Source organism: Rhineura floridana, chromosome 11 (assembly GCF_030035675.1).
Source record: "Rhineura floridana isolate rRhiFlo1 chromosome 11, rRhiFlo1.hap2, whole genome shotgun sequence".
In the NCBI taxonomy this organism is placed as follows: domain Eukaryota; kingdom Metazoa; phylum Chordata; class Lepidosauria; order Squamata; family Rhineuridae; genus Rhineura; species Rhineura floridana.
Window position 1 is genome coordinate 8,674,825 of NC_084490.1, and position 27,651 is coordinate 8,702,475.

At 45.1% G+C, this 27,651-nt stretch overlaps 3 protein-coding genes and 3 non-coding genes across 6 annotated transcripts; 3 read left to right on the forward strand and 3 right to left on the reverse strand.

Moving 5' to 3' along the window:
* Nucleotides 1–27,363, reverse strand: LOC133366961 (uncharacterized). Its single transcript, XM_061590523.1, has 5 exons — nucleotides 26,959–27,363; nucleotides 26,498–26,765; nucleotides 14,137–14,246; nucleotides 13,072–13,371; nucleotides 1–517 (listed from the first exon to the last, which is right to left on the reverse strand). Exons 1-5 carry the CDS (start codon nucleotides 27,361–27,363, stop codon nucleotides 62–64), a joined length of 1,539 nt encoding a protein of 512 aa, XP_061446507.1. The 3' UTR covers nucleotides 1–61.
* Nucleotides 13,007–13,548, reverse strand: LOC133366350 (histone H2A type 2-C-like). The gene has a single exon (XM_061589369.1). It carries the CDS (start codon nucleotides 13,444–13,446, stop codon nucleotides 13,057–13,059), a length of 390 nt encoding a protein of 129 aa, XP_061445353.1. The 5' UTR covers nucleotides 13,447–13,548; the 3' UTR covers nucleotides 13,007–13,056.
* On the forward strand, nucleotides 13,845–14,326 carry LOC133366356 (histone H2B 1/2/3/4/6-like). The gene has a single exon (XM_061589374.1). The coding sequence runs from the start codon at nucleotides 13,865–13,867 to the stop codon at nucleotides 14,243–14,245; it is 381 nt and encodes a 126-aa protein (XP_061445358.1). The 5' UTR covers nucleotides 13,845–13,864; the 3' UTR covers nucleotides 14,246–14,326.
* Nucleotides 23,722–23,793, reverse strand: TRNAP-UGG (transfer RNA proline (anticodon UGG)). The gene has a single exon. It is a non-coding gene; the product is annotated as a tRNA-Pro (tRNA).
* On the forward strand, nucleotides 24,350–24,432 carry TRNAT-AGU (transfer RNA threonine (anticodon AGU)). The gene has a single exon. It is a non-coding gene; the product is annotated as a tRNA-Thr (tRNA).
* Nucleotides 24,962–25,033, forward strand: TRNAG-UCC (transfer RNA glycine (anticodon UCC)). The gene has a single exon. It is a non-coding gene; the product is annotated as a tRNA-Gly (tRNA).
* Nucleotides 27,364–27,651: the final 288 nt, after the last annotated feature.

Consider the following 27,651-nt stretch of genomic DNA (forward strand, 5'->3'; position numbering starts at 1 on the left):
GTGGCTCTTAAAAGAGCCTTTGGGATATAATGAATTTGCCTTCTTAGGATGCCGCAGTGCCTTAAGCCCTCTCCCCGCGGATGCGCCGGGCCAGCTGGATGTCCTTGGGCATGATGGTGACGCGCTTCGCGTGGATGGCGCACAGGTTGGTGTCCTCGAACAGACCCACCAGGTAAGCCTCGCTGGCCTCTTGCAGAGCCATCACGGCCGAGCTCTGGAAGCGCAGGTCGGTCTTGAAATCCTGCGCGATTTCCCGCACCAGGCGCTGGAAAGGCAGCTTGCGGATCAGCAGCTCGGTGGACTTCTGGTAGCGGCGGATCTCTCGCAGGGCGACGGTGCCCGGGCGGTAGCGGTGAGGCTTCTTCACGCCGCCGGTGGCTGGAGCGCTTTTCCTCGCAGCCTTGGTGGCCAGTTGCTTGCGGGGCGCTTTCCCGCCGGTGGACTTACGAGCTGTTTGCTTGGTACGAGCCATAGCTCTACTGCAAAACAAAAAAAAGGTTACCTCTTCCGAAATCAACTATCAGATTAAGTGTAGCAAAGCCCAACAGCCGGCTTTTTATAGGCAACTTGCCCTCCGCTGATTGGCTGAAAGAGAAGAATGGAGTCGTTGGAGAATTCGAATTTCCCGGACTCGGCAGGGATTGGGTAGAATTTCAAAACCGTCCCATCCCTTTAGAATGACGATGCTTTGGAACTTCCTCTATCAATTCAAGAGTGTTCTTTTGTGAAAGGGATGTCAGTATCTACTTTTTAAAAAATATCCGGTCTACTTTACAATGAAGCCGTTTAAGGCAAAATGCTAATTCTGTTTCTTATAAATAGAACCATTCGTTTGAATGTTACAGTTTAGAGCCCCAGAACAAGTCTTTGACCGAAAGGAAGTTACAGTCCTAAATTAGGCAGGGAGGGAAACAAACAAGAGTAACTAATCAGTGGGACAAGGGCAACAATCAGGATGTCTCTGTAGTTCTGTGCTGCTTAAAAATCCCTTCTGGTGCCAAATGTAATTAATAAGCAAGAATGCGTGTTGTCCGCTCCCCGCCCCCCCCCCTTTGTTTCTAGTTTGTACCCAGTGGCCTTGGGCTAGTCGCTGAGTCTCAGCCTAACCTACCTCACAGGGTTGTTGAAGGGAGGAACTATGTACACCAACTTGAGCTCCTTGAGAAAAAGTAGGATAAAAATGCAATAATAAACAAATAAAATAAATAATAATAACTGAGATTCATTCATCTCAACTGGTCTAGTCTGAATAGGACTAACCCTGGATACAACGCATGAATTTTATCATTTTTACAGCTGGATCAATATAGTAACAGAGCTATTCAAGCTATCCTGGTCAGTCGATTGCCAGTTCAGACCCCATCAGTATATATCTGAAAGTAGGAGATATATCTATATCTATCACCAATGTACATCACTTTATATATACTTATATTGCATCATATTTGCCATTTTATTACCCATTCACCCAGTTTGGAGAAATCATTTTGGAGTTCTTGACAATACCTTTTTGTTTTTACCACTCTAAGTTTGCTATCATTGGTCTGGGCTCCTCACTGCTCTCCTCTATCTCCTGATCATTTATGAAAAAGTTCTGAAAACATCACCAATCCCAGTAAAGATCTTTGGGAGGACCACATTTTTTACATCCCTCCATTGTGAGAATTTTCCATTTGCCCTGCGTCCCTAAGCGGGTTGTCTGCGGTCCGAGAAGACAGACTTGGGACCCCTGGTTTTAGTGGGTCTCTTTGAATAAAACGCCTTCTACCAGAGGATAGCAGTTTCGGGGGAGGGGGGCCTGCCTAATTGCAGATAATAAGGGGGGCATGTGCAGACCGGAGGGGGGTACTGTGGGGTGGGGTGGGGAGCCATTATATTAAAAGGCTAGGCGGCAGTTCCTGGAAAGGTGCGGGTGGCAGGCCACGCCAGTTTAGGGGAACAAGGGATAGATGCATAATATCTATCCCCTGTTCCGGGCCTGTCCATCACCAGAAGACAACTGGGGGACGCAGGACTCCATCCGACCTTCGACTGCTGTTGTGTAATGCCAGGTCTGTGGTACAGAAAACAACGCTCATCCATGATATGATCATGGATGAGAACGCAGACCTGGTGTGTATTACGGAGACCTGGCTGGATGAGGCCTCAGCTCCTACGCTTGAGGCCATGTGTCCAGCCGGTTTCCAATACGCTCAGCAGCTGAGGGCTGGTAGGCAGGGAGGGGGAGTGGCAGTCATCTATCGAGGGTCCTTGGTCTTTGCCAGGCCCCCCCTCCATAAGACCAAGTTTGTTGACTGCATGTACTGGAGGTTGGGCCCAAAGGGCAGTTTAGGGATTCTACTTGTGTACCGCCCACCCCACAGCACAGCAGACTCCCTGACCGAGGTGCTCGAGGTGGTCTCGGGTGTACGAATGCTCTCCCCCAACCTGTTGGTTTTGGGGGACTTCAACGTGCACGCCGAGATCGTCCTCACTGGAGCCCCTCGGGATTTCATGGAAACCATGACTTCCTGGGAACTGCACCTTAGTAATATGGGGTCCACTTATGTAGCCAGTCATGCTCTTGACCTTGTGTTTGTCTCGGGAGGGGAGGGAAGTGCTCTGAAAATGGGGGTTGTTTATTCTAACCCCGTGTCATGGTCAGATCACTATTTGGTGAATATGGACCTCTCAATGCCACACACACTCCGCAGGGGACAAGGACCTATTCAGATGGTCCGCCCCAGATGCCTGATGGATCCTAAAGGATTCCTGAATGCCCTGGGAGATTTGGAGCCGGCTGAAGGCCGCCCGGTCGAAACCCTGGTGATGGAGTGGAATAAGGAGATCACTAGGCAGTAGACTGGGTGGCTCCGAAACGTCCTCTCCCCCTGAATAGAGCTCAGATAGCACCCTGGTATATACCACGGCTCCAGGGTCTGAGACAGGAGGTGAGACAACTAGAGCACCGGTGGCGGAAATCTTGCTCTGAAGACGATCGGACACTGGTTAGAGCAGCAATAGCTGCCTACCAGGTGGCAACAAGAGCAACAAAGAAGGAATTCTTTGCTGCCTCTATTGCGTCCGCAGAGTGCTGTTCCAGGAGGTTGTTCCAAGTGGTCCGAAATCTGGTCGGTCCAGTTGCTCAGGAACCCATGGAGCATTCTAAAGCCTCCTGTGACACATTTGCTAAACACTTTGCCGATAAAATCGAGCGCTTGAAGAGCATGATTCCGTGCGCCGTGGATACAGAAAGTGAGCCAGAGCCGGCCAGTTGCATTCCGGTACGTCGGGATCGGTTTCAGCCTCTTCCCTCTGAGGAAGTGGACAAGGTGCTCTCTACTGTGAAGCCAACCACCTGTCTGTTGGATCCTTGCCCCTCGTGGCTCATTATGAGCTTCAAAGAGAGACTGAGCGAAGGGATCAAGGCAATAGTAAATGCATCATTGGAAGAGGGTGCTATGCCATTAGCCTTCAAGGAGGCAGTCATAAAGCCCATCCTGAAAAACTCCTCCTTGGATCCCCAAGAGTTGAATAACTTTCGCCCAGTCTCTAATTTACCATTTCTGGGTAAGGTGATTGAGCAAGTGGTGGCTAAACAGTTACAGACACACTTGGATGAAGCAGATTATTTAGACCCATTCCAATCGGGTTTCAGGACTGGACATGGAACGGAAACAGCCTTGGTCGCCCTGGTGGATGATATGAGGAGGGCGTTGGATAGGGGAGAATTCACCTTCCTAGTCCTCCTGGATCTCTCAGCAGCTTTCGATACCGTTGACCACGGTATCGCCTGGAGGGATTAGGAATAGGGGGCACTGTTTTACGGTGGCTCCGTTCCTATCTCTCAGACAGGCACCAACGGGTGGCATTGGGGGATGAGGTTTCAGACCCTTGGCCTCTCAATTGTGGAGTGCCACAGGGCTCTATCCTCTCCCCCATGCCATTCAACATCTATGTAAAGCCGCTGGGGGCCATCATCAGGAGATTTGGGCTGCGGTGCCACCAATATGCGGATGACACTCAGCTCTATCTCTCGTTTAAGTCCTCACCAGAGTTGGCAGTGGACAGCATTTCCAAGTGCCTGGAATCCGTAAGTGAATGGATGGGAAGGAATAGGCTGAAACTAAATCCCGACAAGACCAAGGTGTTGCTCGTGGGAGACAGGGGCAGGTTGGTGGATATAGAGCTGGTGTTCAATGGGGTAAAATTGCCCCTAAAAGACCAGGTCCGCAGCCTCGGGGTCATTCTTGACTCCCAGCTGTCCATGGAGGTTCAGGTCTCGGCAGTGAGCCGGGCAGCTTGGTATCAATTACATCTGATAAGGAGACTGCAACCCTACCTTCCTGCCCATCTGCTCCCATGGGTGATACATGCCCTGGTCTTCTCCCGCTTAGACTACTGTAATGCGCTCTACGTGGGGCTACCCCTGAAAACGGTCCGGAAATTGCAACTGATACAGAATGCGGAGGCACGTTTGATTAAGAACAGCCATCGCCGTGATCATATCACTCCGGTGTTAGTAGATCTACACTGGCTACCAGTTGTTTACCGGGCCCAATTCAAGGTGTTGGTGTTGACCTTTAAAGCCCTATACGGTTTCGGCCCAGTTTATCTGAAGGAGCGCCTCCAGCATCACCAATTATGCCGCCTGACGAGATCAGCCACACAAGACTTTCTCTCACCAGTTAAGACAGCGAGGCTGGTACGGACCAGAGAGAAGGCATTTTCGATTGTGGCCCCTAACCTCTGGAATTCCCTTCCTTTTGATCTTCGCCATGCCCCTTTCCTGATAGGTTTCCACCGGGCCTTGAAGACCTGGCTGTTTAGGCAGGCCTATGGGATCTCTGGGGTAGGTTGCTTTTAATACTGGTACATTAATTACTGTTTTGGGTTTCATTGGTTTTTATTGTATTTTACTATGTAAATGTACGTCGCCTAGAGTGACTGTTAATTCGGCCAGATAGGCGACTCAAAAATAAAATTTTATTATTTTATCATTATTATTATTATTCCTATTCTCTGCTTTTTGTGTTGTTGTTTTTACCAATTACTGATTATTAGATCTGTCATCTTATCCCATAAGTCCTAAGTTTCCTCAGATATCTTTGGTGAGGAACTTTGCCAACACTTTTCTTTAAAACTGTTGGAATATATGTGGTTCAACTCCAACTTGGGTTGAGGCTGCATGGGGTTAAAAAGGATAGCTAGAGAGGAGACCTTCTTGGATGCTAGGCTGTACCTGTCCTTTGATCTCCTGCTGTCTCTTCCTTCCTGCTAGACTGATATGCAGAGAATGTTGATCTCAGTTCCTTCCCTCCTTCCCAGTCTTCTTCTTTCTCTTGAGAAGGGAGCAGACATTCTTCCTTTGTCTCTTTCCTCTCCTCCAAGCATGAGGGCAGACACTGGGCTCAGTGTTTGCTGCTCCACCTTACCTAGTTAGCTAGATATAGGACTCTTTCCTATCAAGCATGTACTTCCAGAATAATGTAGTTGTTTCTTATTTTAAAGCTTAAAGTCCCTGTCTGACTAATTTGCAGGGAAGGTGGAATCATTAGCAATGATTCAAACACACACACATAAGCTCTCTCAGTACTCTCCATTCCCAGTGCGACTCTCGAACAGTTCTCCGACAAAAACTCCAACTATAAAGTATCTACTAGATAAACACTGTCCACAAGCTTATTGACATTCTCAAGGAACTCTAAAAAGTTAGTGAGGCAGGATTTCCATTTGCAGAAGTCATGCTGCATCTTCAGTGAGACTTATTCTCAGAGATATGTGTGATAACTTTATCTTTAATAACGCTTTCCACCAGTTTACTAGAGTATACTTTATACTAACCACGATGCAATTTCCTGGATCTTGCCCAGACACCTTTACAAATAATAATGTTATATTGGCTGCTTTTCATGCCTTAGGAATGGAGACTGATCTTAGTGACAAGCATGCATTTTTGTTAGAAGATCAGCAATTTCACAGTTGAGTTCTTTGAGAATTCTTGGATAGATGTCATCTCAACATGGTAATATGTTATTTTTAAAAATTTACCAAGGTCTAGAACTTCATGTCTTGTCATCACTACTTGCCTCAATATTTCAAACTTATTTCCTGGAAAAGTTTGTTAAGGCACAGGTATCTGTCTTACATCTTCCCCGGTAAAGACTGACACCAACAATTCATTCACTTTGCCTGTAGACTTCTTACCCTCCTTGAATGCCAGTTACTGTTGTCCAAAAGTCCAACTGCCTTTCTAGCTGGTTTTCTGCTTTTGATGTATTTAAAGTTTTTTCTTTGTTGCTCTCACTGTTTTTCATGATATGCTCCACAAATAAATAAATACATAATTTTTTTTAAATCAGCCCTTATTGTCTGCTTCCATTTCTTTTGTCAGATTTTATTCTCCTAATTTGGGCAACATTTTCATTTTCTGAAGGAAGTCTTCCTGCCTCTGATAGTTTCTTGATGTACAGCAGGAATGGAGAAACTCTTTCAGCCCAAGGGCCATATTCCCTTCTGGACAACCTTCCAGGGGCCACATGCCAGTGATGAGCAGAGCAAGAAGCAGAAGTGGACAGAACACCAGATGTGAAATTATCCTTTGCATGGTAGGCTTTTTTCTACACCCACTTGGCACACCCCTCTCTGTTCTACATCCAAGCAAACAAGAAGCATTATCAGAGTTCAAGGACTGATTCCAGACAGGCAAAAGCACTCATGGAGGAGACAAAGCAGGACCATTAAGAGGTGTGGCCTTGGGAGAAAGGACATGGCTTTGGGAAAGCCCCAAGAGCCTCACAGAGGGGCCTAAAGGGCTATATTAGGCCCCAGGGTTGGAGGCTTCCCATCCTTGATGCACAGTATACATTTTAGCTGAGTTTCTATCACCACAGTTTTAGGTAACACCATTGTTCTGGGTATGACCAAGATCATCTACCATCTGGACGACCAGGAGACACCATACCTGGTAAAGCTGCCCATCCTGGCCGAGCAGGTGACGCTGGGTGACTTCAAGGTTCTCCTCAACTGGCCCAACTACAAGTTCTACTTCAAGTCTATGGACGATGACTTTGGGGAAGAATCCGATGATGTTGGTGAGCTAATCCTTTGCAACAGCTGCTCAATGTTTGAGGACTAAAATTCTTGAAGTGGCAGTACTACATTTTAAGGACAGATTATATCCAGGCCTGTAAAGAATCTTGTTTTTTTTAACAATGAATATTTTTTTATTTAAATTTTTGTGTACTGTATTCTTTTCTGATGTGTATTTTGTATTTGTGTTTATTTTTTGTGAGCTGCCTTGAGGGCCTTTTCGCCAAAAGGTAGCATAGAAATAGAATAAATAAATATGTATATATATACTCTTTCCCCCATTTTTCCCTTTCACCTTTCTTTTTTCCTCTAATGGTTAGAAATTTCCTATTCTGGAGTCAGATAGGACTGTGCTGAAGTCTCTTGGCTACTGTCTGCTGACAAATTTAATTTGGTAGCACTGCGGTCACTGTTTCTAATCAGTTCAACAGCACATGCAGACGCCAGACACCACTTAGGAGTAAGACCAGGGTCAAATCTGACCAGAAGCAGTGGAGGAAAAACAGGGAATAACAGAATCAGACCCTGAGTTCCATGACAGAACAATGCATTCAGGTGGCAAAGTGGTTTTTCAGCAAACAGTGATTTCAGCAGCAAAATGGTACTGTAATCAAAACGGAACCCGGAGCAACCCAGAATCCAGAGTGATGGAAGAAAGTGATCTTTGAAACCCAATGTATACCTTTTTAAACAAAAGCTTCAAAGCAAATATTGGACAAGTACAGGAAGGCTCCATCCCTGGGTAGCCATGCTTCTCCTATAGACTAACATAACCATGATACTACTTAGCATAACAGAGCAGGTTTCTCCCCACTCTGTCAGGCTACTGACAGGGGGTAGCCAGCCTCCAGATGTTCTTGAATTACAACTCCCTTCATCCTCAGCCAGTGTGGCCAATGGCCAGGGTTTATGGGAAACAATATCTGGACAGCACGACCCCTACGCCACTCCTTAGATTCTTTTAAGGAGACTACCAGCATTTTAAGGAGATTACTAGCATGTTGGAGGAGAGCTTTGTGCATACCATGGTCTGCGAAACAGACCAATAATTGGGTGTTAGAACAAATTAAACCAGAGCTATCATTAGAAGCTAAAATGATGAAACTGAGGTTATCCTGGCTCTCCGGGAACGACTTCATTTCCTTGAGGCCAAGGTGGCGGACCTGGAAAAGCTGAGAGAGGCAGAGAGGGGTGTGGAGGAGGCCTTCAGGGACGTTATAGCTGTGTCCCACTCCAACGATGATAGCTCTCCTGCTATCATGGACAACGATGGTCTCGGGGAAGGAGAGCATCCAACTGAGGAAGAGGGAAATGATCCCTTAGAAGGGACCCATTCCTTGGGGGATGAGCAGCTATCCTCTCGTGCTGAGGATATATCTCCAGGGGGTGGAGGGATCCTTGTAGTGGGTGATTCGATCATTAGGAACATAGACAGTGAGGTGTGTGATGGGCGTGTAGACCGCAAGGTGTTTTGCCTGCCTGATGCGAAGGTTGCAGATATTGCCCGTCGTTTAGATAGTTTGGTAGACAGTGCTGGGGAGGAGTCAGTGGTCGTGGTGCACGTTGGCACCAACGACATGGGGAAATGCAGCCGTGAGGTCCTGGAAGCAAAATTTAGGTTGCTAGGTAGGATGCTGAAAGCCAGGACCTCCAAGGTGGCTTTCTCTGAAATGCTACCGGTTCCATGCGCAGGACCAGCCAGACAGGCCCAACTTCGCAGTCTCAATGCGTGGATGAGACGATGGTGTCGGGTGGAAGGGTTTGGATTTGTTAGGCACTGGGGAACATTTTGGGACGAGCCGGGCCTGTACAAAAGGGACGGGCTCCACTTGAACCAGAATGGAACCAGACTGCTGGCACTTAAAATTAAAAAGGTGGCAGAGCAGCTTTTAAACTGACTGAGGGGGGAAACCCGACAGGAGCTGAGAAAGGTCCGGTTCGGAATAAACCTCCCCCCTGGGATAAAAACCAAAGAAATGATGAAATTTTAAAAGGGGTAGGCCTAGAAGTAGGCATTGTGAGAGCAGGGGCACAGGATATAAATTCAGAAGAGCAAAATTACCACAGGCCTAACCACAAGTGCCAAAGACACTTGAAGAGAGACACTGCTTACAAGTGCCTATACGCTAATGCTAGGAGCCTGCGAACCAAGATGGGAGAACTGGAGTGCTTGGTCTTAGAGGAGAGCATTGATATAGTGAGCATAACGAAGACCTGGTGGAATGGAGAAAACCAGTGGGATACGGTTATCCCTGGATATAAACTATATCGGAAGGACAGGGAAGGACGTATTGGTGGCGGAGTCGCTCTATACGTGAAAGAAGGCATTGAATCCAGCAAGCTCGAAACCCCAAAAGAGGCAGACTCCTCCACAGAATCGTTGTGGATGGTGATACCATGCCCCAGGAGGGACTTAATACTGGGAACGATCTATCGTCCCCCTGATCAAAATGCTCAGGGAGACCTTGAGATGAGATATGAAATTGAGGAAGCATCCAAACTAGGAAAGGTGGTAGTAATGGGTGACTTCAACTACCCGGACATAGACTGGCTGCATATGTGTTCCAGTCATGACAAAGAAGCAAAGTTTCTAGATATTCTAAATGACTATTCCCTAGACCACTTGGTCATGGAACCGACCAGAGGGACGGCAACCCTGGACTTAATCCTCAGTGGGGACAGGGACCTGGTGCGAGATGTAAGTGTTGTTGAACCGATTGGGAGCAGTGACCACAGTGCTATTAAATTAAACATACATGTAACTGGCCAATTGCCAAGAAAATCCAACACGGTCACATTTGACTTCAAAAGAGGAAACTTCACAAAAATGAGGGGATTGGTAAAAAGAAAGCTGAAAAACAAAGTCCAGAGGGTCACATCACTCGAAAATGCTTGGAAGTTGTTTAAAAACACTATATTAGAAGCTCAACTGGAGTGCATACCGCAGATCAGAAAAGGTACCGCCAGGGCCAAGAAGATGCCAGCATGGTTAACGAGCAAAGTCAAGGAAGCTCTTAGAGGCAAAAAGTCTTCCTTCAAAAAATGGAAGTCTTGTCCGAATGAAGAAAATAAAAAAGAACACAAACTCTGGCAAAAGAAATGCAAGAAGACAATAAGGGATGCTAAAAAAGAATTTGAGGAGCACATTGCTAAGAACATAAAAACCAACAACAAAAAATTCTATAAATACATTCAAAGCAGGAGACCATCTAGGGAGACGATTGGACCCTTGGATGATAAGGGAGTCAAAGGTGTACTAAAGAACAATAAGGAGATTGCAGAGAAGCTAAATGAATTCTTTGCATCTGTCTTCACAGTGGAAGATATAGGGCAGATCCCTGAACCTGAACTAAGATTTGCAGGAAGGGATTCTGAGGAACTGAGACAAATAGTGGTAACGAGAGAGGAAGTTCTAAGCTTAATGGACAATATAAAAACTGACAAATCACTGGGCCCGGATGGCATCCACCCGAGAGTTCTCAAAGAACTCAAATATGAAATTGCTGATCTGCTAACTAAAATATGTAACTTGTCCCTTGGGTCCTCCTCCGTGCCTGAGGACTGGAAAGTGGCAAATGTAACGCCAATCTTCAAAAAGGGATCCAGAGGGGATCCCGGAAATTACAGGCCAGTTAGCTTAACTTCTGTCCCTGGAAAACTGGTAGAAAGTATGATTAAAGCTAGATTAACTAAGCACATAGAAGAACAAGCCTTGCTGAAGCAGAGCCAGCATGGCTTCTGCAAGGGAAAGTCCTGTCTCAGTAACCTATTAGAATTCTTTGAGAGTGTCAACAAGCATATAGATAGAGGTGATCCAGTGGACATAGTGTACTTAGACTTTCAAAAAGCGTTTGACAAGGTACCTCACCAAAGGCTTCTGAGGAAGCTTAGCAGTCATGGAATAAGAGGAGAGGTCCTCTTGTGGATAAGGAATTGGTTAAGAAGCAGAAAGCAGAGAGTAGGAATAAACGGACAGTTCTCCCAATGGAGGGCTGTAGAAAGTGGAGTCCCTCAAGGATCGGTATTGGGACCTATACTTTTCAACTTGTTCATTAATGACCTAGAATTAGGAGTGAGCAGTGAAGTGGCCAAGTTTGCTGATGACACTAAATTGTTCAGGGTTGTTAAAACAAAAAGGGATTGCGAAGAGCTCCAAAAAGACCTCTCCAAACTGAGTGAATGGGCAGAAAAATGGCAAATGCAATTCAATATAAACAAGTGTAAAGTTATGCATATTGGAGCAAAAAATCTTAATTTCACATATACGCTCATGGGGTCTGAACTGGCGGTGACCGACCAGGAGAGAGACCTCGGGGTTGTAGTGGACAGCACGATGAAAATGTCGACCCAGTGTGCGGCAGCTGTGAAAAAGGCAAATTCCATGCTAGCAATAATTAGGAAAGGTATTGAAAATAAAACAGCCGATATCATAATGCCGTTGTATAAATCTATGGTGCGGCCTCATTTGGAATACTGTGTACAGTTCTGGTTGCCTCATCTCAAAAAGGATATTATAGAGTTGGAAAAGGTTCAGAAGAGGGCAACCAGAATGATCAAGGGGATGGAGCGACTCCCTTACGAGGAAAGGTTGCAGCATTTGGGGCTTTTTAGTTTAGAAAAAAGGCGGGTCAGAGGAGACATGATAGAAGTGTATAAAATTATGCATGGCATTGAGAAAGTGGATAGAGAAAAGTTCTTCTCCCTCTCTCATAATGCTAGAACTCGTGGACATTCAAAGAAGCTGAATGTTGGAAGATTCAGGACAGACAAAAGGAAGTACTTCTTTACTCAGCACATAGTTAAACTATGGAATTTGCTCCCACAAGATGCAGTAATGGCCACCAGCTTGGACGGCTTTAAAAGAAGATTAGACCAATTCATGGAGGACACGGCTATCAATGGCTACTAGCTGTGATGGCTGTGCTCTGCCACCCTAGTCAGAGGCAGCATGCTTCTGAAAACCAGTTGCCGGAAGCCTCAGGAGGGGAGAGTGTTCTTGCACTCGGGTCCTGCTTGCAGGCTTCCCCCAGGCATCTGGTTGGCCACTGTGAGAACAGGATGGTGGACTAGATGGGCCACTGGCCTGATCCAGCAGGCTCTTCTTATGTTCTTATGTTCTTATCATACTTTGGACGCATCATGAGAAGACATGATTCACTACAGAAGACAATAATGCTGGGAAAAACAGAAGGGAATAGAAAAAGAGGAAGACCAAACAAGGGATGGCTTGATTCCATAAAGGAAGCCACAGACCTGAACTTACAAGATCTGAACAGGGTGGTTCACAAGAGATGCTATTGGAGGTTGCTGATTCATTGGGTCGCCATAAGTTGCAATCGACTTGAAGGCACATTACAACAGCAACAACCAGCATTTATTAATATGATTAAATTTAGACTCTTGATAAATGGGCCCATCTCAAGAGGTGCATCCTATTGTAAAGTTGACTCAATTAGATTACACTTCATGAGCTAAGGCAGCCGTGATTATTGACATCACACTTCCACTGAGGAGAGAGAACCAAACAGAAGACTTTTTTTAAGGATTAGAAGCACTACTAGAGCAGAGGGACTTCCAGACACAGCTAGCAGTCCCCCAAATTTCTGACATATTTGGAGAGACAATCATATTATCTGGCCATCACGAAAAATAGAATACTGACTGCATGGACATTTAGGATGTGACCCTAAACATATTTAGAAGGCGGAAAACCCATTGAGCTCAATAGGATTTGCTTCTAAGTAAACATACTTATAATTCTACTGCTATTCTGGTGAAATAGTGAGGTTTGTATAGGATTGTACCATAAATATGCTAATCAGGCTAAAAACAAAACGTGTTTGGAGAATGATTTTTTTTCAAATACTATAACCAGCAACAAATTAGAACAGGTAGTTCATTAGCGAGATAGCTAGCTCTTTCAGTGAAAGTGTAGGTGGCTCTTAAAAGAGCCTTTTTGGATTTAGGATTCCCTCGTTGAGAGCTTCATTTGCTCTTAGCCTTGTGAGTCTCGGTCTTCTTGGGCAACAGGACAGCCTGGATGTTGGGAAGGACGCCTCCTTGGGCAATAGTCACTTTACCCAAGAGCTTGTTCAGCTCCTCGTCGTTGCGGATGGCGAGCTGCAAGTGACGAGGGATGATCCTGGTCTTCTTGTTGTCTCGGGCGGCGTTGCCAGCCAGCTCCAGGATTTCGGCAGTCAGGTACTCCAGCACGGCCGCCAAGTAGACCGGCGCGCCAGCCCCAACACGCTCGGCGTAGTTCCCTTTGCGCAGCAGACGATGCACACGACCCACAGGGAACTGCAGCCCAGCACGAGAAGAGCGAGTCTTGGCCTTTGCCCTCGCCTTGCCTCCTTGCTTGCCGCGTCCAGACATTTTAATTTCTCAGCTTTGCAATTGCCTCACCTACAAAATTTTAAATAGAATTACTCTACACCAGCTTCCTCCACGGTCTTTATTCATGCCGCGAGCTTGTAATTATGAATCCTCATTGGCTAGTGCCTTCAAACCATGTGATTTAACTATCGAATAGGAACTGTACGTCTTTCTCTTTATCCCATTGGTTGGAAGGTTTGGAGCGTGTCTAATAGGAATCAAGAGAGTAGCAGCCTTTATTTTCGTTGAAGTGAATATCCTTGACGTAAGAAAATATGATTGGATGTCTTTTGTTGTTGTTAACCAATAAGGAATCGAGCGGCTGAATATGCTAATTATAATGAGGCTGCTATAAATCGAATGGTCCGGGTCTCTTCCTTTATTTCTTCGCTGCTGGAAAAAAAAAGGTGCTGTCGCGATGCCTGAACCACCTAAGTCTGTTTCTGCACCGAAGAAGGGCTCTAAGAAAGCCGTCACCAAGACGCAGAAGAAGGGCGACAAGAAGCGCAAGAAGAGCCGCAAGGAGAGCTACTCCATTTACGTGTACAAGGTGCTAAAGCAGGTCCACCCCGACACCGGCATCTCCTCGAAGGCCATGAGCATCATGAACTCCTTCGTCAATGACATCTTCGAGCGCATCGCCGCCGAGGCGTCGCGCCTGGCCCATTACAACAAGCGCTCCACCATCACCTCCCGGGAGATCCAGACCGCGGTGCGCCTCCTGCTGCCGGGGGAGCTGGCCAAGCACGCCGTGTCCGAAGGCACCAAGGCTGTCACCAAGTACACCAGCTCCAAGTAATCTTGACTGGTTCCCAGGACGTACCAAGCCCAAAGGCTCTTTTAAGAGCCGCCTAACTTATCAAGAAAAGCCCTGTGATCGCTGTGTGTTCAACTTCATGCAAAACAATTTCTTAAAATCTTTAGCTGAAGCTGCAGAAAATAAAGGGGAGGAAAGATTTCGCCGAGCACAAGAAATGGCATGTAGGTTTTCGATTAAACCATTTTTGTCAACCTTTGCATCACTCAATGCAGCGCTCAGTCTTGCACAACACTGCAGTCCTGTACACGTCTACTTGGAAGCAACCCCTGTTGAATTTAAGAATATAAAAATAAGGATCCATTCTAGGTCAGTTTAATTTTCCATGCCTGTAGTTTTATAAAGGTCTCGTTATGCTCAGTTGATGGGGATCAAGGTACCTTTCATTAAGGTAAAAATCCGTATTTGGGACATCATGAGTTGAGTCTCCTGAGGGTGGATCTTTCTTTACAATATTACATATCTTCAGCCTTTTTGGGTTAAACTTTACTGTTTTCTTGTGGACCTGACGCTTGGGTGCCACCTTGCGGTAATTTTTAATTTCTTTCATCTTGTCTTTATATAGGTATGAAATTAACACGCTTGTCTTCCTAATTGACCAGCCTTTTTCAAGCTTTCAAAGAAAGGTGTTTGCAGTTGGCCGGTTAGCTCGGTTGGTTAGAACGTGGTGCTAATAACGCAAAGATCGAGGGTTCGATTACCGTATGGCCACTTAAGTTTCAGCTTTTACTTCAAACATTCTCTAACCTTATGCCATGCCATGGTATTCGGTTTGGTCCTCAACTTTTGGGCCCAATGAAAGAAAACTCTTCAGTAAATCTGCTGGAATTCATTTTCGATTTTCCCTTCTAAGACAAACTTTTATAATTCCAACAGTATGTTCCCTTTATTTGCACAAATGCCTTAAGGAAAAAATCGTAGGAGCCCCTCCAGCTGAATTGCTATGACCTTATTCTGGACTTCTCCTTGGAATGGGGGGTGGGGAGAAACCTTGTAAATAAATAAAACAAAAACAATTTAGAGACATTACAAAACATCAACTTGCATTGGCCAAGAATCAAACCCTGATCAACTGCTTGAAAGGTAGCTATGCTAACCACTATACAACCAACACACATGCTGCAAACTGCTTATATAAGTCCCTTTAAGGATGCTATCAAAATATTCCAGTGTCTAGATAGGAAAGGATCAGAGACTGTCCGGTTTTAATGTCTAAAGTCATATAGATGCAACCAGACCTCTGTGCAAAAGAGGAGGACTTGAGGTCTATCCTGTTGTTGTGTAAATTCGTATATTTGTTAAGCAGAGAACGACAGCAGTCTGAAATGCGGGTGTGCCAGTGTGTACGTTTACCTAAGAAAGCAGGCTTTTACCCTGCATTGAGATCACTGAGACTTAAGACTTAGTAAAATAAGAACAGCTACTTTATTTATAGAAATAGATAGTAGATAGGAAAGGCATACCTAGTTCTAACTAGCTGACTAAGTTGGAGGCACAATGCCCAGGCTTGGGAGTTGCCCTCATGGCTAGGAGAGAGAAAGCAGAGACAAAAGTGTCACCTCTCTCTCGGATAGTCAGAGAAGAGAGGAAAGGGCAGAAGGAGGAGGGGCAGATAAGCTTCCCTTAAGATTTATCAGTCTAACAATGGAAGGAAGTCAGTCAGAACATCACAGGTAAAGGTAATCAAGCCTATCCACCTGGAGGACCCTAACTCTATCTCCCTTCTGGAACATAAGCAAAAGAACAAAACAGGAGTTGCTCTTGCCCCACTTCCAACATATCCAAGTATAGTTAGAATGGCACAAGTGCGCATACACAAGACTCCAATTATTCAAATCCCCTGGAGGTTCAGTGTGAATGTGTGTACAGACATAAACTGATAATCTGGGGGATTAACAATCCAGGAGACTACATCAGAAGGATCCATTTACATTTTTTATGATTCCTCACACATGATCTGATATTGCTTTTGCTGGTTTATCAAAGTCTTCTTTGGACTAGCATTATCTGAGGAAACATTCTGTAAACTTTTGCTTTCACAATTATTTATACACTGCCTTTCAGGATACAAATCCTTCCAAGGCAGCTATCAAGTAACATCAATGCACATTAAAATGCGCACGCAAGTAACAATGTCAGCTCATAGTATGACATTGTTATTTGTGTGTGCATTCTGATATAGTATAAAGATCCTTCCCACAGAGCAGCGGATAAGTCTAACAATGGCTGCTAGTCATGGTGGCTATGTTCTGCCTTCACTGTTGGAGGCACTATCCTCTGATCACCAGTTGCTGGAAATCACAAGTGGGGAGAGTAGTGTTGTGCTGAGATCCTGCTTGCAGGCTTCCCATAATGGGCTGGATCAGATGGGCCTTGGGCATGATCCGGCAGGGCTTGGCCCACTGTTAAAGACCTTAGCCTGGAAGACAATCTTACTCGGCCATGAGTGATCACCAATGGATGAATGAATAAGTGCAGCGAGGGAGAGGAACAGTCCAGCTGGAACAGGAGCTTCCACTGTCTTCACTTGTCTTAATTTTCTTCAGTTCTTTCTGATGCAGCAGTTGGAATGTAAGAAGAGCCCTTTGGAATCAGGACAAAGGGACATATCTACAGCAGTGCAGCACCCTATTTCTCTCAGTGGCCAACTGGGTGCCTATATGAAGCCCACAAGCAGAACAAGAGTGCAACAGCTCTCTTCTGCAGTTGTTTCTCAGCAACCAGTATCCAGAGACATGTTGCCTCTGATACTGGAGGTAGTGTAGCTATCATGACTAATAGCCACTGACAGCCTTATTCTCCATGAATTTGTCTAACCCGCTTCCTGAACTGTCCAGTTTAGTGGCTGTCACTATATCTTGTTGTGGTGGGTTCCATGTTTGTTAGGAGGCTGCTAACTGCAAGAATCTGAGAGAAATTCCACCTCAGTACTGATTAAGTAAACTGCTTAGAGGTTTTGATGACTGTGGTGTATAAGCCCTGTTAAATAAAAATAAATCCCTTCTATTTTATGGACTCATTCCTCCTCCACCCCCTTGCCTTGTGTGCTGGCTCCTTCTTTTACATATGCTTGGGCTGGTTTAGTCCTGGTCAAAATTATTCAGCTAATTATGTCAAATTAAAGGGTGTATGCATGTATGTGTGCACAACAGAGAGAGAGAGAGCACATGGCTTGTTTTGTTTTTGCTGAGCTGTTCCCTAATGTGGTAATAATTGTGTATATTTTGATTCTGTCTACTCAGATGAACATTATTCCTATTTGGAATAGACCTCTGTGAGTTACTAGATAAATCTTCCAAGATGCACTATCACCACAGTTCAAAGATGAGACTCTGAGAACAAGTGTAAGTGAAACACCTGTCTGGGAAGACTCACTGATATAATTTAATTGTGTTGTGTGAAGATGTACTTCCTTCTCTCTGTCCAACTCTCCAACCGTTCAGCTTCATTGAATGACCTGAGGTTGTACAATCACGATGGTCAGGAGGAACTCTATCCACACCATGATAACCTTCTATAAATATTCATCACACACACACCTCTTACTCCCATAATTCAAGCACTGTTCTTCAGGGTACTCCTAGATGCTCAGGTAGAAGTGGCAGTGCAGCCATGGGTGGGCCTTGGGGACAAAGTCCAGGACCCCAAAGCACAGTTCCACCAAATGACCACCCAGAAAGTAGCAGGTGATGTGGTCTGCAGCAAATAGAGCTCATATTAGCATTTTGGCTGGCATGGACACACTGGGGCTCAACACAATTTCCCTTCTGTCTTTGTTTTTAAGTGTTATAGTCAGGGGGCAGGTGATCAGGAATTCACATGGTGATAGATGCTTATTTTATTAATGTTACTTTAAAACTTTTGCTTTTCTACAGCAAAATGGTGCTTATACATAAGTAAATGTGCAAGGAGTGACTGCTTATTTATTCCTAATGCATGTGCACAACTGAAGTTCATCATAATCTCAATTTGTCACATCCTGTCCATCACTGAGCTCAGACACTGGTTCAAGGCCACAAATGCTACTCCAGGACTTGATGGAAAAGGGAAACAGAGCCAGGATATGGCAGGCTGAAAGACACGCACACAAACTCCCATGTCCTCCCAACATTGTGTTTCTTGTTGTTGTTGTTGTTGTTGTTGTTGTTGTTATGTGCCTTCAAGTCAACTACGACTTATGGCGACCCTATGAATCAGCAACTTCTAGTAGCATCTGTTACAAACCACCCTGTTCAGATCTTGTAAGTTCAGGTCTGTGGCTTCCTTTGTGGAATCAATCCATCTCTTGTTTGGCCTTCCTCTTCTACTCCCTGCTGTTTTCCCAGCATTGTTGTCTTTTCTAGTGAATCATGTCTTCTCATTATGAGTCCCAAGTATGATAACCTCAGTTTCTTCATTTTAGCTTCTAATGATAGTTCTGGTTTAATTGGTTCTAACACCCAAAGGACCCTTCGTGGCACAGAGTGGTAAGCAGCGGTAACGCAGCCAAAGCTCTGCTCACGGCCGGAGTTCAATTCCAACGGAAGTCAAATCTCCGGTAAAAGGGGTCAAGGTCCACTCAGCCTTCCATCCATCCGTGGTCAGTAAAATGAGTACCCGGCATATGCTGGGGAGTAAAGAAAGGCCAGGGAAGGAACTGGCAATCCCACCCCATATATACGGTCTGCCTAGTAAACGTCACAAGCCATTACCCTAAGAGTTGGAAATGACTCGCACTACAAGTGCGGGGACACCTTTACCTTTTTAACACCCAATTATTTGTCTTATTTGCAGTCCATGATATGCGCAAGGCTCTCCTCCAACAAACAGCACATTTCAAAAGAGTTGATTTTTCTCTTATCCACCTTTTTCACTGTCCAACTTTCACATCCATACATAGAGATTGGGAATACCATAGTCTGAATGATCCTGACTTTAATATTCAGTGATACATCTTTGCATTTGAGGACCTTTTCTAGTTCTCTCCTAGCTGACCTTCCCAGTTCTAGCCATCTTCTGATTTCTTGACTATTGTCTACATTTTGGTTAAACCTGTGCCAAGGTATTGACAATCCTTGACAAGTTCAATGTCCTCGTTGTCAACTTTAAAGTTACATAAATATTCTTTTGTCAATTCTTTAGTCTTCTTGACGTTCAGCTGTAGTCCTGCTTTTGTGCTTTCCTCCTTAACTTTCACCAGCATTCATTTCAAATCATTACTGGTTTCTGCTAGTAGTATGGTATAGTCTGCATGTCTTAAATTATTTATATTTCTCCTTCCAATTTTCACCCCTCTTTCATCTTGGTCCAATCCTGCTTTCCATATGATATGTTTTGCATATAGATTAAACAAATAGAGTGATAAAATACACCCCTGTCTCACACCCTTTCCGATTGGGAACCAATCGGTTTCTCCATATTTTGTCCTTATAGTAAGTAGCCTCTTGTCCAGAGTATAGGTTGTGCATTAGGACAATCAGATGCTGTGGCACCCCCATTTCTTTTAAAGCATTCCATCATTTTTCATGATCTACAGAGTCAAAGGCTTTGCTGTATTCTATAAAGCACAGGGTGATTTTCTTTTGAAATTCCTTGGTCTGTTCCATTATCCAATGTATGTTTGTGATATGATCTCTGGTGCTTCTTCCCTTTCTACATCCAGCTTGGAGGTCTGGCATTTCTTGCTCCATATATGGTAAGAGCTTTTGTTGTAGAATCTTGAGCATTACTTTACTTGCATGGGATATTAAGGCAATAGTTTGATAATTACTGCATTTCCTGGGATCCCCTTTCTTTGAACTGGGATGTATATTGAGGAGTCAAGGAAGAGAAGATTAGAAAAGATGAAAGTATCCTAAGAGAGAAAAATAGAAGAAAAGGACTTGTCATGTTATGTTATGGTTTATTTCTAGGCCTCCTTTGGGCCCAAAAGGCCCCCACGGTGGCTTACACACAAATAGAAAAACACAAATACAAAATACAACTAAAAACAATACAATTTCAATACAACCTTGAAGACAGTTCGGAAGCTTCAGCTAGTGCAAAACGCAGCAGCCAGACTGCTGACGAGGACCAGCCGGTCAGCGCATATAACACCTGTTCTGGCCCATTTGCACTGGCTACCTATTTGCTTCCGAGCCAGATTCAAGGTGCTGGTTTTGACCTATAAAGCCTTACACGGCGTGGGACCGCAGTATCTTGTGGAACGCCTCTCCCGCTATGAACCGACCCGGTCACTTCGCTCAGCGTCTAAGGCCCTCCTCCGGGTACCAACCCATCGGGAAGCCCGGAGAACAGTTACTCGATCTAGGGCCTTTTCTGTAGTGGCCCCCGAATTGTGGAATAGCCTCCCCAAAGAAATACGTCTGGCACCGACGCTTCTATCTTTTCGGCGCCAGGTTAAGACCTGGCTATGCTCCCAGGCATTTTAATGCGTTTAATGTTACAATTTTAAATCTCTTTGTTTCAGTTTATTTATTGTGATATTTTGTATTTCTGTACTTTTAATTTTTTGTACACCGCCCAGAGAGCTATTCGCTATGGGCGGTTTAAAAATGAAATAAAATAAATAAATAAATAAATAATTTACAGAAATTCAAGCCAACAAATCCTAGCATTTCTAAAAAGCAACAACAGCTAAAAACCAAAAGCATTCATCTTCCTGGTAAAGGACAGTCCCCAGAAAAAATGTCACTAAGAGCAGGGATGAGGGGACAAAGCAGGTGGAAAAGCTTGCACCTGATGGTCCCACCATAGACTCACCCCTGCAGGAATCCTTGAGGTATACACATACTTACATATGTCAAAGGACCCTGGATGCAATCCCCTCACCCCTGGGCAATTGTCCCTGGGCAGGCGCTCCCTGTGCCTCTCCTTGCCAGGGAGGAGATAAACCCAACACCAACCCTGTAAGGCATGTAGACTACCACCCCTTAACCTGGTCTTCCACTCTGAGCAAGGGGAACTCAGAACACCAAAGGACTGGCAGAGATTCCCAAGAGCTAAAGTTACACTCACCGCTCTGGAGCCTCTAGCCGAAGTCCAAATCAGTAGTCAGTAGCTTCGTGGTCAAGGTACCGGTTTCAGAGCCACAGTCCCAAGTAACTCACACCAAATAATATGAGGTAGTTTATTAAGTACATTAAAAGTGCATATAAAAGAGCAGCGGACAAATTCCTTTAAACACAAATGCCCTGAAACAGGACTAGGCATAGTCAACATTCATACAAAATACAGTGTGAATTTCACACAGACATAACATAACAAACTTATTAGCCAAAGTTAATACTCCCACCATAAATTATAAGAGCCTGGTCCCCTCCTGGCTCCTTATACCACAAATTATCACAAAGGTAAGTCAAGGTGGAATGGGAACAGGAACAACTAACTGAAGAACAGACCCTCTTTTAATGGGGATTTGCCTGGCAACAGCAAGAGGGCTAATTAGCCAATCCTGGCACCTCTTGATGATGGAATAGCCTAGAAAGTTCATAGCAAGGACAGGGCTACTAATTTATGGCAGCTCAGGCCTCCTGACCTTGGTACCAGGTAGTATAGATGAGGTTCAGCTGCCTCCCTTTACAACAAGCTGCTGCAGGATGGTATGAGACTCCCTAATTTTCCCCAGCACAGAGCATTCCAGGAACCTATGCAAAAGATTCCCCACAATTCTTTCTGGTCAAGACATATTACGTTGGCCAACCTTAGCCATTTTTGACAACATACATACATACACACACAGAGCAGAGGATGTAGGAGAGTTGATTAAGAGGAGAAAGATGACAAGGTGAAGAGAGAGAAACAACGGTTTGTATCCAACATAAATCATACTCAGAGTAGGCTTACTTAAATTAATTAGCATGACTCACTTGGGCACATAAATTTCAATAGATTTAAACCTACGCCTTAAATGTCATTTTGATTCTCATAGTTGTGCATGTAAAGTGGGAGGGATCTGTGAATATGGAGATAGAGGACATGAAAGGGTTCCTTTGAAGTGTGGGTTTGTGGGATCTGGATCTTCTCATATAGATCTGGATGTCTCTGGTGGGGCACCTGGTATCTTGCCTCCAGGCAGGAAAACAAGCCTTTTTTTTCTGCCTTTCAAAGTGTCATAAAGCAGATCGTTGGCCTCATGACTCGATTGTGGAGATGGGGCGGGGGACACATCCTCTGATAAACATCGAAGTTTCGGTCCTCCTTTATTGTCACCTAGCATATCAAAGCACGCCAGCTTTTAGTAATGTGGAGTCAGCAAGTCTGTTGTTGCTTTCAAGCAAGAGGGGGTTATACGGGGTTGATCCCCAAACTGCAATGCAAGCAAGTCATCTTTACCCTGATCCACTGAGGTGAACCAAAGTAAAGACGCAGGTCAAGCGACCTTCATAACAGTCTACTTAGTTGGATATAACCCAATGAGATCTGGGCGCGTGAGAGAGAATAGCCTTCTATTTTAACAATAACAACATAAGGAAACGATGCATTACGATATGAGCCTAAATGCAGCAACGATGTGAGACTCAGACGAAAGATGATGATTGGCATGGCTGGAGACTAGAGGCTACACGGAGTATGGAAGGGGACCCGAGCAAAATGATCAAAAACGAAAAACCCTTGATTTGACTTGTCTTCCTCCGAAATCCTATGGCCGAAAAGCAAAAAGCTGTGCTTTTTTAATCATGTCAGCCTATGATAACGGATGCTGACTCCCCCACCCCCCACATTCGCCAAGCAGCATAACAAGTAGTCCCCTGCGTTGAATTTAAGAAACGTGACACCCAAACGAGTGTTCTAGGTGAGGCTCGAACTCACAATACCGGCATTGCTTAACAATGATACTTCCCGCACGCTACCCAAATGCGCCACTGGAGCTACGCTTTAAGGAGGCTAGTGGCGCGTCATCAGACTTTGTAGCCCAGCACTTTATAAGTGTATAAACATTATACACTTTATAAGTGTAGCCCAAGCCTTTATAACTACAAATAGGAAAGCTTTTAATATGTTGATAAATCACATCGGATCCAACTTGTATAAATCAAAAGCTTGCTTCTAAAAGTCTAAGGTCTAGAATGATTCAATGCATAATATAAAAGCTGCAATAAAATGTTGCCCTGTGTATACCTGTTCAGTGTTTCTGCGAGCCACTCATGCTCTCTCCCAGGACACTCCCTTCCACTCTTGTCAGTCCCCGTATTCCGCCCCTCCCCCACACATTCATTCAATGCTATGTTGCCACTAAGCATGCTCCACTGAACAATTTGGGGGATCCCTTCCCCTTTGTTCTTTTGTGACTAGGTAGTGCAGTTTTGGCTACATAAGGATCAGGACTCTGAAAAGGTGTTAGCTATTAGTATACATACGATCTGGCAACTGATAAAGTTCACTAGCTGATTACATAAAAATGTAGACACACACAAGCAGCCATCTCACTTTTTAAAAGTATTTTAAGTATTTGTAATGTGGCAAAAAAGAAACATATAGGGCTTGTCCGGGATTTGAACCCGGGACCTCTCGCACCCAAAGCGAGAATCATACCCCTAGACCAACGAGCCAGTTCTACGACTTCTGTACCAGACACTTATAGATGCAATACAGTTTCAGAAAGTGGTGCAAATCCGTATAAATCTTCCTGGATAAAATATAATATTTAAGGTGTGCCAACAATACTTTCCATGAAACGTATTGATTTTCAGACTTGCTGAGATTTGCTCCTTGCAGCCTTATTTGTTTAGTTTACCCCGTGAGAATTACCAGCCAACAGGGGCAAAAGACTATTAACCTTAAGACTTTCACAGCTCTGGTGATGATAGGTTTTTTCCCTCTAAGGAAAAATAATTGCAATTAAACAAACAACAATTGCTTATTAACCTCAAATAATTAATCAAAAAGCATATTTATTTAGGGTGTTTTAAATATTATTCGGTTTTTAACTTTCTGTTTGAGATCAAAATGCAGATGGAATTTAACTTGATGAGATGTTCAAAAATCTCGAAAAGGCAAATCTGGAAACTCAGTGTTTCAGGGGAATGAAAATAATGCATTGAAAATGTACAAGGAGCTCTGTGTTACAATGGAAGTTTAAGAAATGAAGCTGCACCATTTTGGCAAATAGTCGTGGCCGAGTGGTTAAGGCGATGGAGTAGTAAATCCATTGGAGCTTCCCCGTGCAGGTTCGAATCCTGCTGACTATGTAAGGAAGTCTAGTTTTTAAAAATATTATCCCCATTAAATCTTACTCATGTCAGAACACTTATCCTCCTTCTCCCCTTCATTGTTCCTGCATAGTCAGATGTAATATACCAATCCGTTTGCTTAAATACTAGCCTGTTCTAACTTTTTAAAGATTCCTCAGCTAAGGCAATGATGCTTAAATTAGTATTATTATTTATGTATGGTTGACACTCAGGAACAACTAGTTTAACAAAATGGCCCTGCATTCCCAGAGATTAACTCTCCCTATCCATGGTCTCACTTTAGGGCGTGAATACAGTAATTATAATGATGATTAAGCTGTATGCAGCACATTAAACATGAAGACATGCACAGAGAGGTGAATTAACTACCGCTGAACACACCTGTATTTAAATATAGATTTCATAGATAATTGCGCCACCTACTGTATTAATAACGTCTTGGCATTCCTATGTCTTTCCTCCTGAGATGTGTGGAGAATGCTACGGGAATGCTAAGTAAAGATGCTCTCTAACATTACGTCTATGAGCGTTGGTGGTATAGTGGTTAGCATAGCTGCCTTCCAAGCAGTTGACCCGGGTTCGATTCCCGGCCAACGCAGTATGTATTTTATTCTCAATAAACACCCCTGCTTATATTCAGCTCTTTTTTCTACATATAAAAATTATGAAAGGCTTGAAGCTCTGATGTACGATGTACCTCTGATTTACTAAGGCACCATAAGGACATAAGAAGAGCCTGCTGGATCAGGCCAATATATCTGGATCAAGGGAGTGTATTTGGATCAGATACGGTGTACATAGCACAGGGGCTGAGGGAGGGTCTCACACTATTGATACTGTAGTAGGAATTATATATAAGCATGCATACATAATATATCATCCAGATGTTCACCAGGGAATGTACAGCAGGAGTAAGCAAGGTGGTGATCTCCAGATGTTATTGGACTCCATTTTCCTTCAGCCCCAGCCAGCATGGAAAATGACAAGGGATGACAGGAGCTGTAGTCCAGTAACATCTAGATGACACCTTGTTGGTTACCTCCTGGCCTACCCTGAAAATGGAAATGGACTGCTTTCAAGTCGATCCCAAATTATGGCTACCCTATGAATAGGGATTTCATGGTAAGCGGTATTCAGACAGAGTTTACCATGGCCTCCTTGAGGCTAGTCCTCCACAGCTGGCTAGGGCCTGCTCAGCTTGCCACAGCTGCATAAGCCAGCCCCTTCCTTATCCACAATTGCCAGCTGGGGGTCAACTGGGCTCCTTGGGACTATGCAGCTTGCCCACGGCTGCACAGGTGGCAGGACACGTAACCCCTGAGCCACTCTCTGTGGGGGTGATCTTTAGCTGGCCCTTGAAACCCAGGAGACAAGAGTGGGGATTGAACTCACAGACTCGACTCCTAGCCAGGCTCTCCTCCCCAATGTGCTATACCAGCCTACCCTAAGGCAGGATTGGTTTTTTGTACAGCCCCCCAACTATATTAGGCTACATACTTTTGTGCTTGGTGGGCATTTCTCTGGGTCTAAATTTGTGAAAGAATAAAAGAGGGAATTGAGATGTCCATGACTTTACTGGGGTTCAATTGAGGGCCCTCTAGCTGGTGGGTGCTCCTTCTAGACTGATCACTATCAACCTCTGACTGGGTGATGGTAAGAGCATAGGACTGTGCATGATTAAAAATATATATATTTGTGCCAACACCTTTCCGCCATGTCATCCCGTCTTATCGGTGTTCACTAACGGCCACGCTGTTGTGAAAGCTAAGGATAGGCCTGGTAAATGGTTCAAGGTATCAAAGTACACGACTATTATTATTCCAAATGGGGGACGCTGATTCATTGGGTCATCATTTACCTTTTATGTACACCGCCCAGAGAGCCTTCGGGCTTAGGGCGGTATATAAATTAAATAAAATAAAAAAATAAATCATAAGTCGAAATCGAATTGAAGGCACATAGTAACAATACAACGTTGGAAGGACACAGGAGCCATTTCTGATCCTCGGGCAGAAGGCGCCCAAACGCACCAATGGGAGCGCAGCTGACGCCCTATAAATACCAGGCAGGCAGCCTATTCGCTTCGCTCGATCATTTCTCCGTCGTTTCAAGGTTCGTCGCCCAGCGACGGAGAGCGCCTTCTCCTCGGCCAGCGTGACTGAAGAGGCTCCAGCCGCCCACGCTGCCAAGAAGGCGAAAAAGGCGGCGAGCTGCTGGTCAATGCGGGCTCGGCCTCCAAGGAGCGCGGCGGGGTGTCCCTGGCCGCGCTCAAAAAGGCGGTGGCGGCGGACGGCTACGACGTGGTGAAGAACGCGGGTCGCCTCAAGCTCCTGGTGAGCGCCAATCCTTGTGCACCATGTTGGCTACCCCAATCAGTACATTAAGTAAACTCGCCCCTGCATTGTGGGACATTTGTGAATTCCAGCTCTTCCATCGGAGTAAGTGCTCCGGCTCTGAAAAGAGCCTTTGGGGTAGTGTTCTGGTAAAAAAACAAAAAGGTCTTCCACGTGTCGGCCCTCAAGCCCTCTCCCCGCGGATGCGCCGGGCCAGCTGGATGTCCTTGGGCATGATGGTGACGCGCTTCGCGTGGATGGCGCACAGGTTGGTGTCCTCGAACAGACCCACCAGGTAAGCCTCGCTGGCCTCTTGCAGAGCCATCACGGCCGAGCTCTGGAAGCGCAGGTCGGTCTTGAAATCCTGCGCGATTTCCCGCACCAGGCGCTGGAAAGGCAGCTTGCGGATCAGCAGCTCGGTAGACTTCTGGTAGCGGCGGATCTCTCGCAGGGCGACGGTGCCCGGGCGGTAGCGGTGAGGCTTCTTCACGCCGCCGGTGGCTGGAGCGCTTTTCCTCGCAGCCTTGGTGGCCAGTTGCTTGCGGGGCGCTTTCCCGCCGGTGGACTTACGAGCCGTTTGCTTGGTACGAGCCATCACTTCCTCTAAAGGAACTTTGAAGCAGCTCGTTGGACAGCGAGGAACTGAAAAGGGATATGCTCCCTTTCTAACTATTTATAGCTAACTCGCCCTTTCCTGATTGGCTGCGGACAACAAAAGCTCCTTTCTCCCATCCTTTAGTATTTGAATTTCCCGCGCAAATTAAGGTTTCCTTCCCTGTGCCTACAACTTCCTGCTCCTGAAATGGAAATGGACTGGCTTCAAGTCGATCCCGACTTATGGCGACCCTATGAATAGGGTTTTCATGGTAAGCGGTATTCAGAG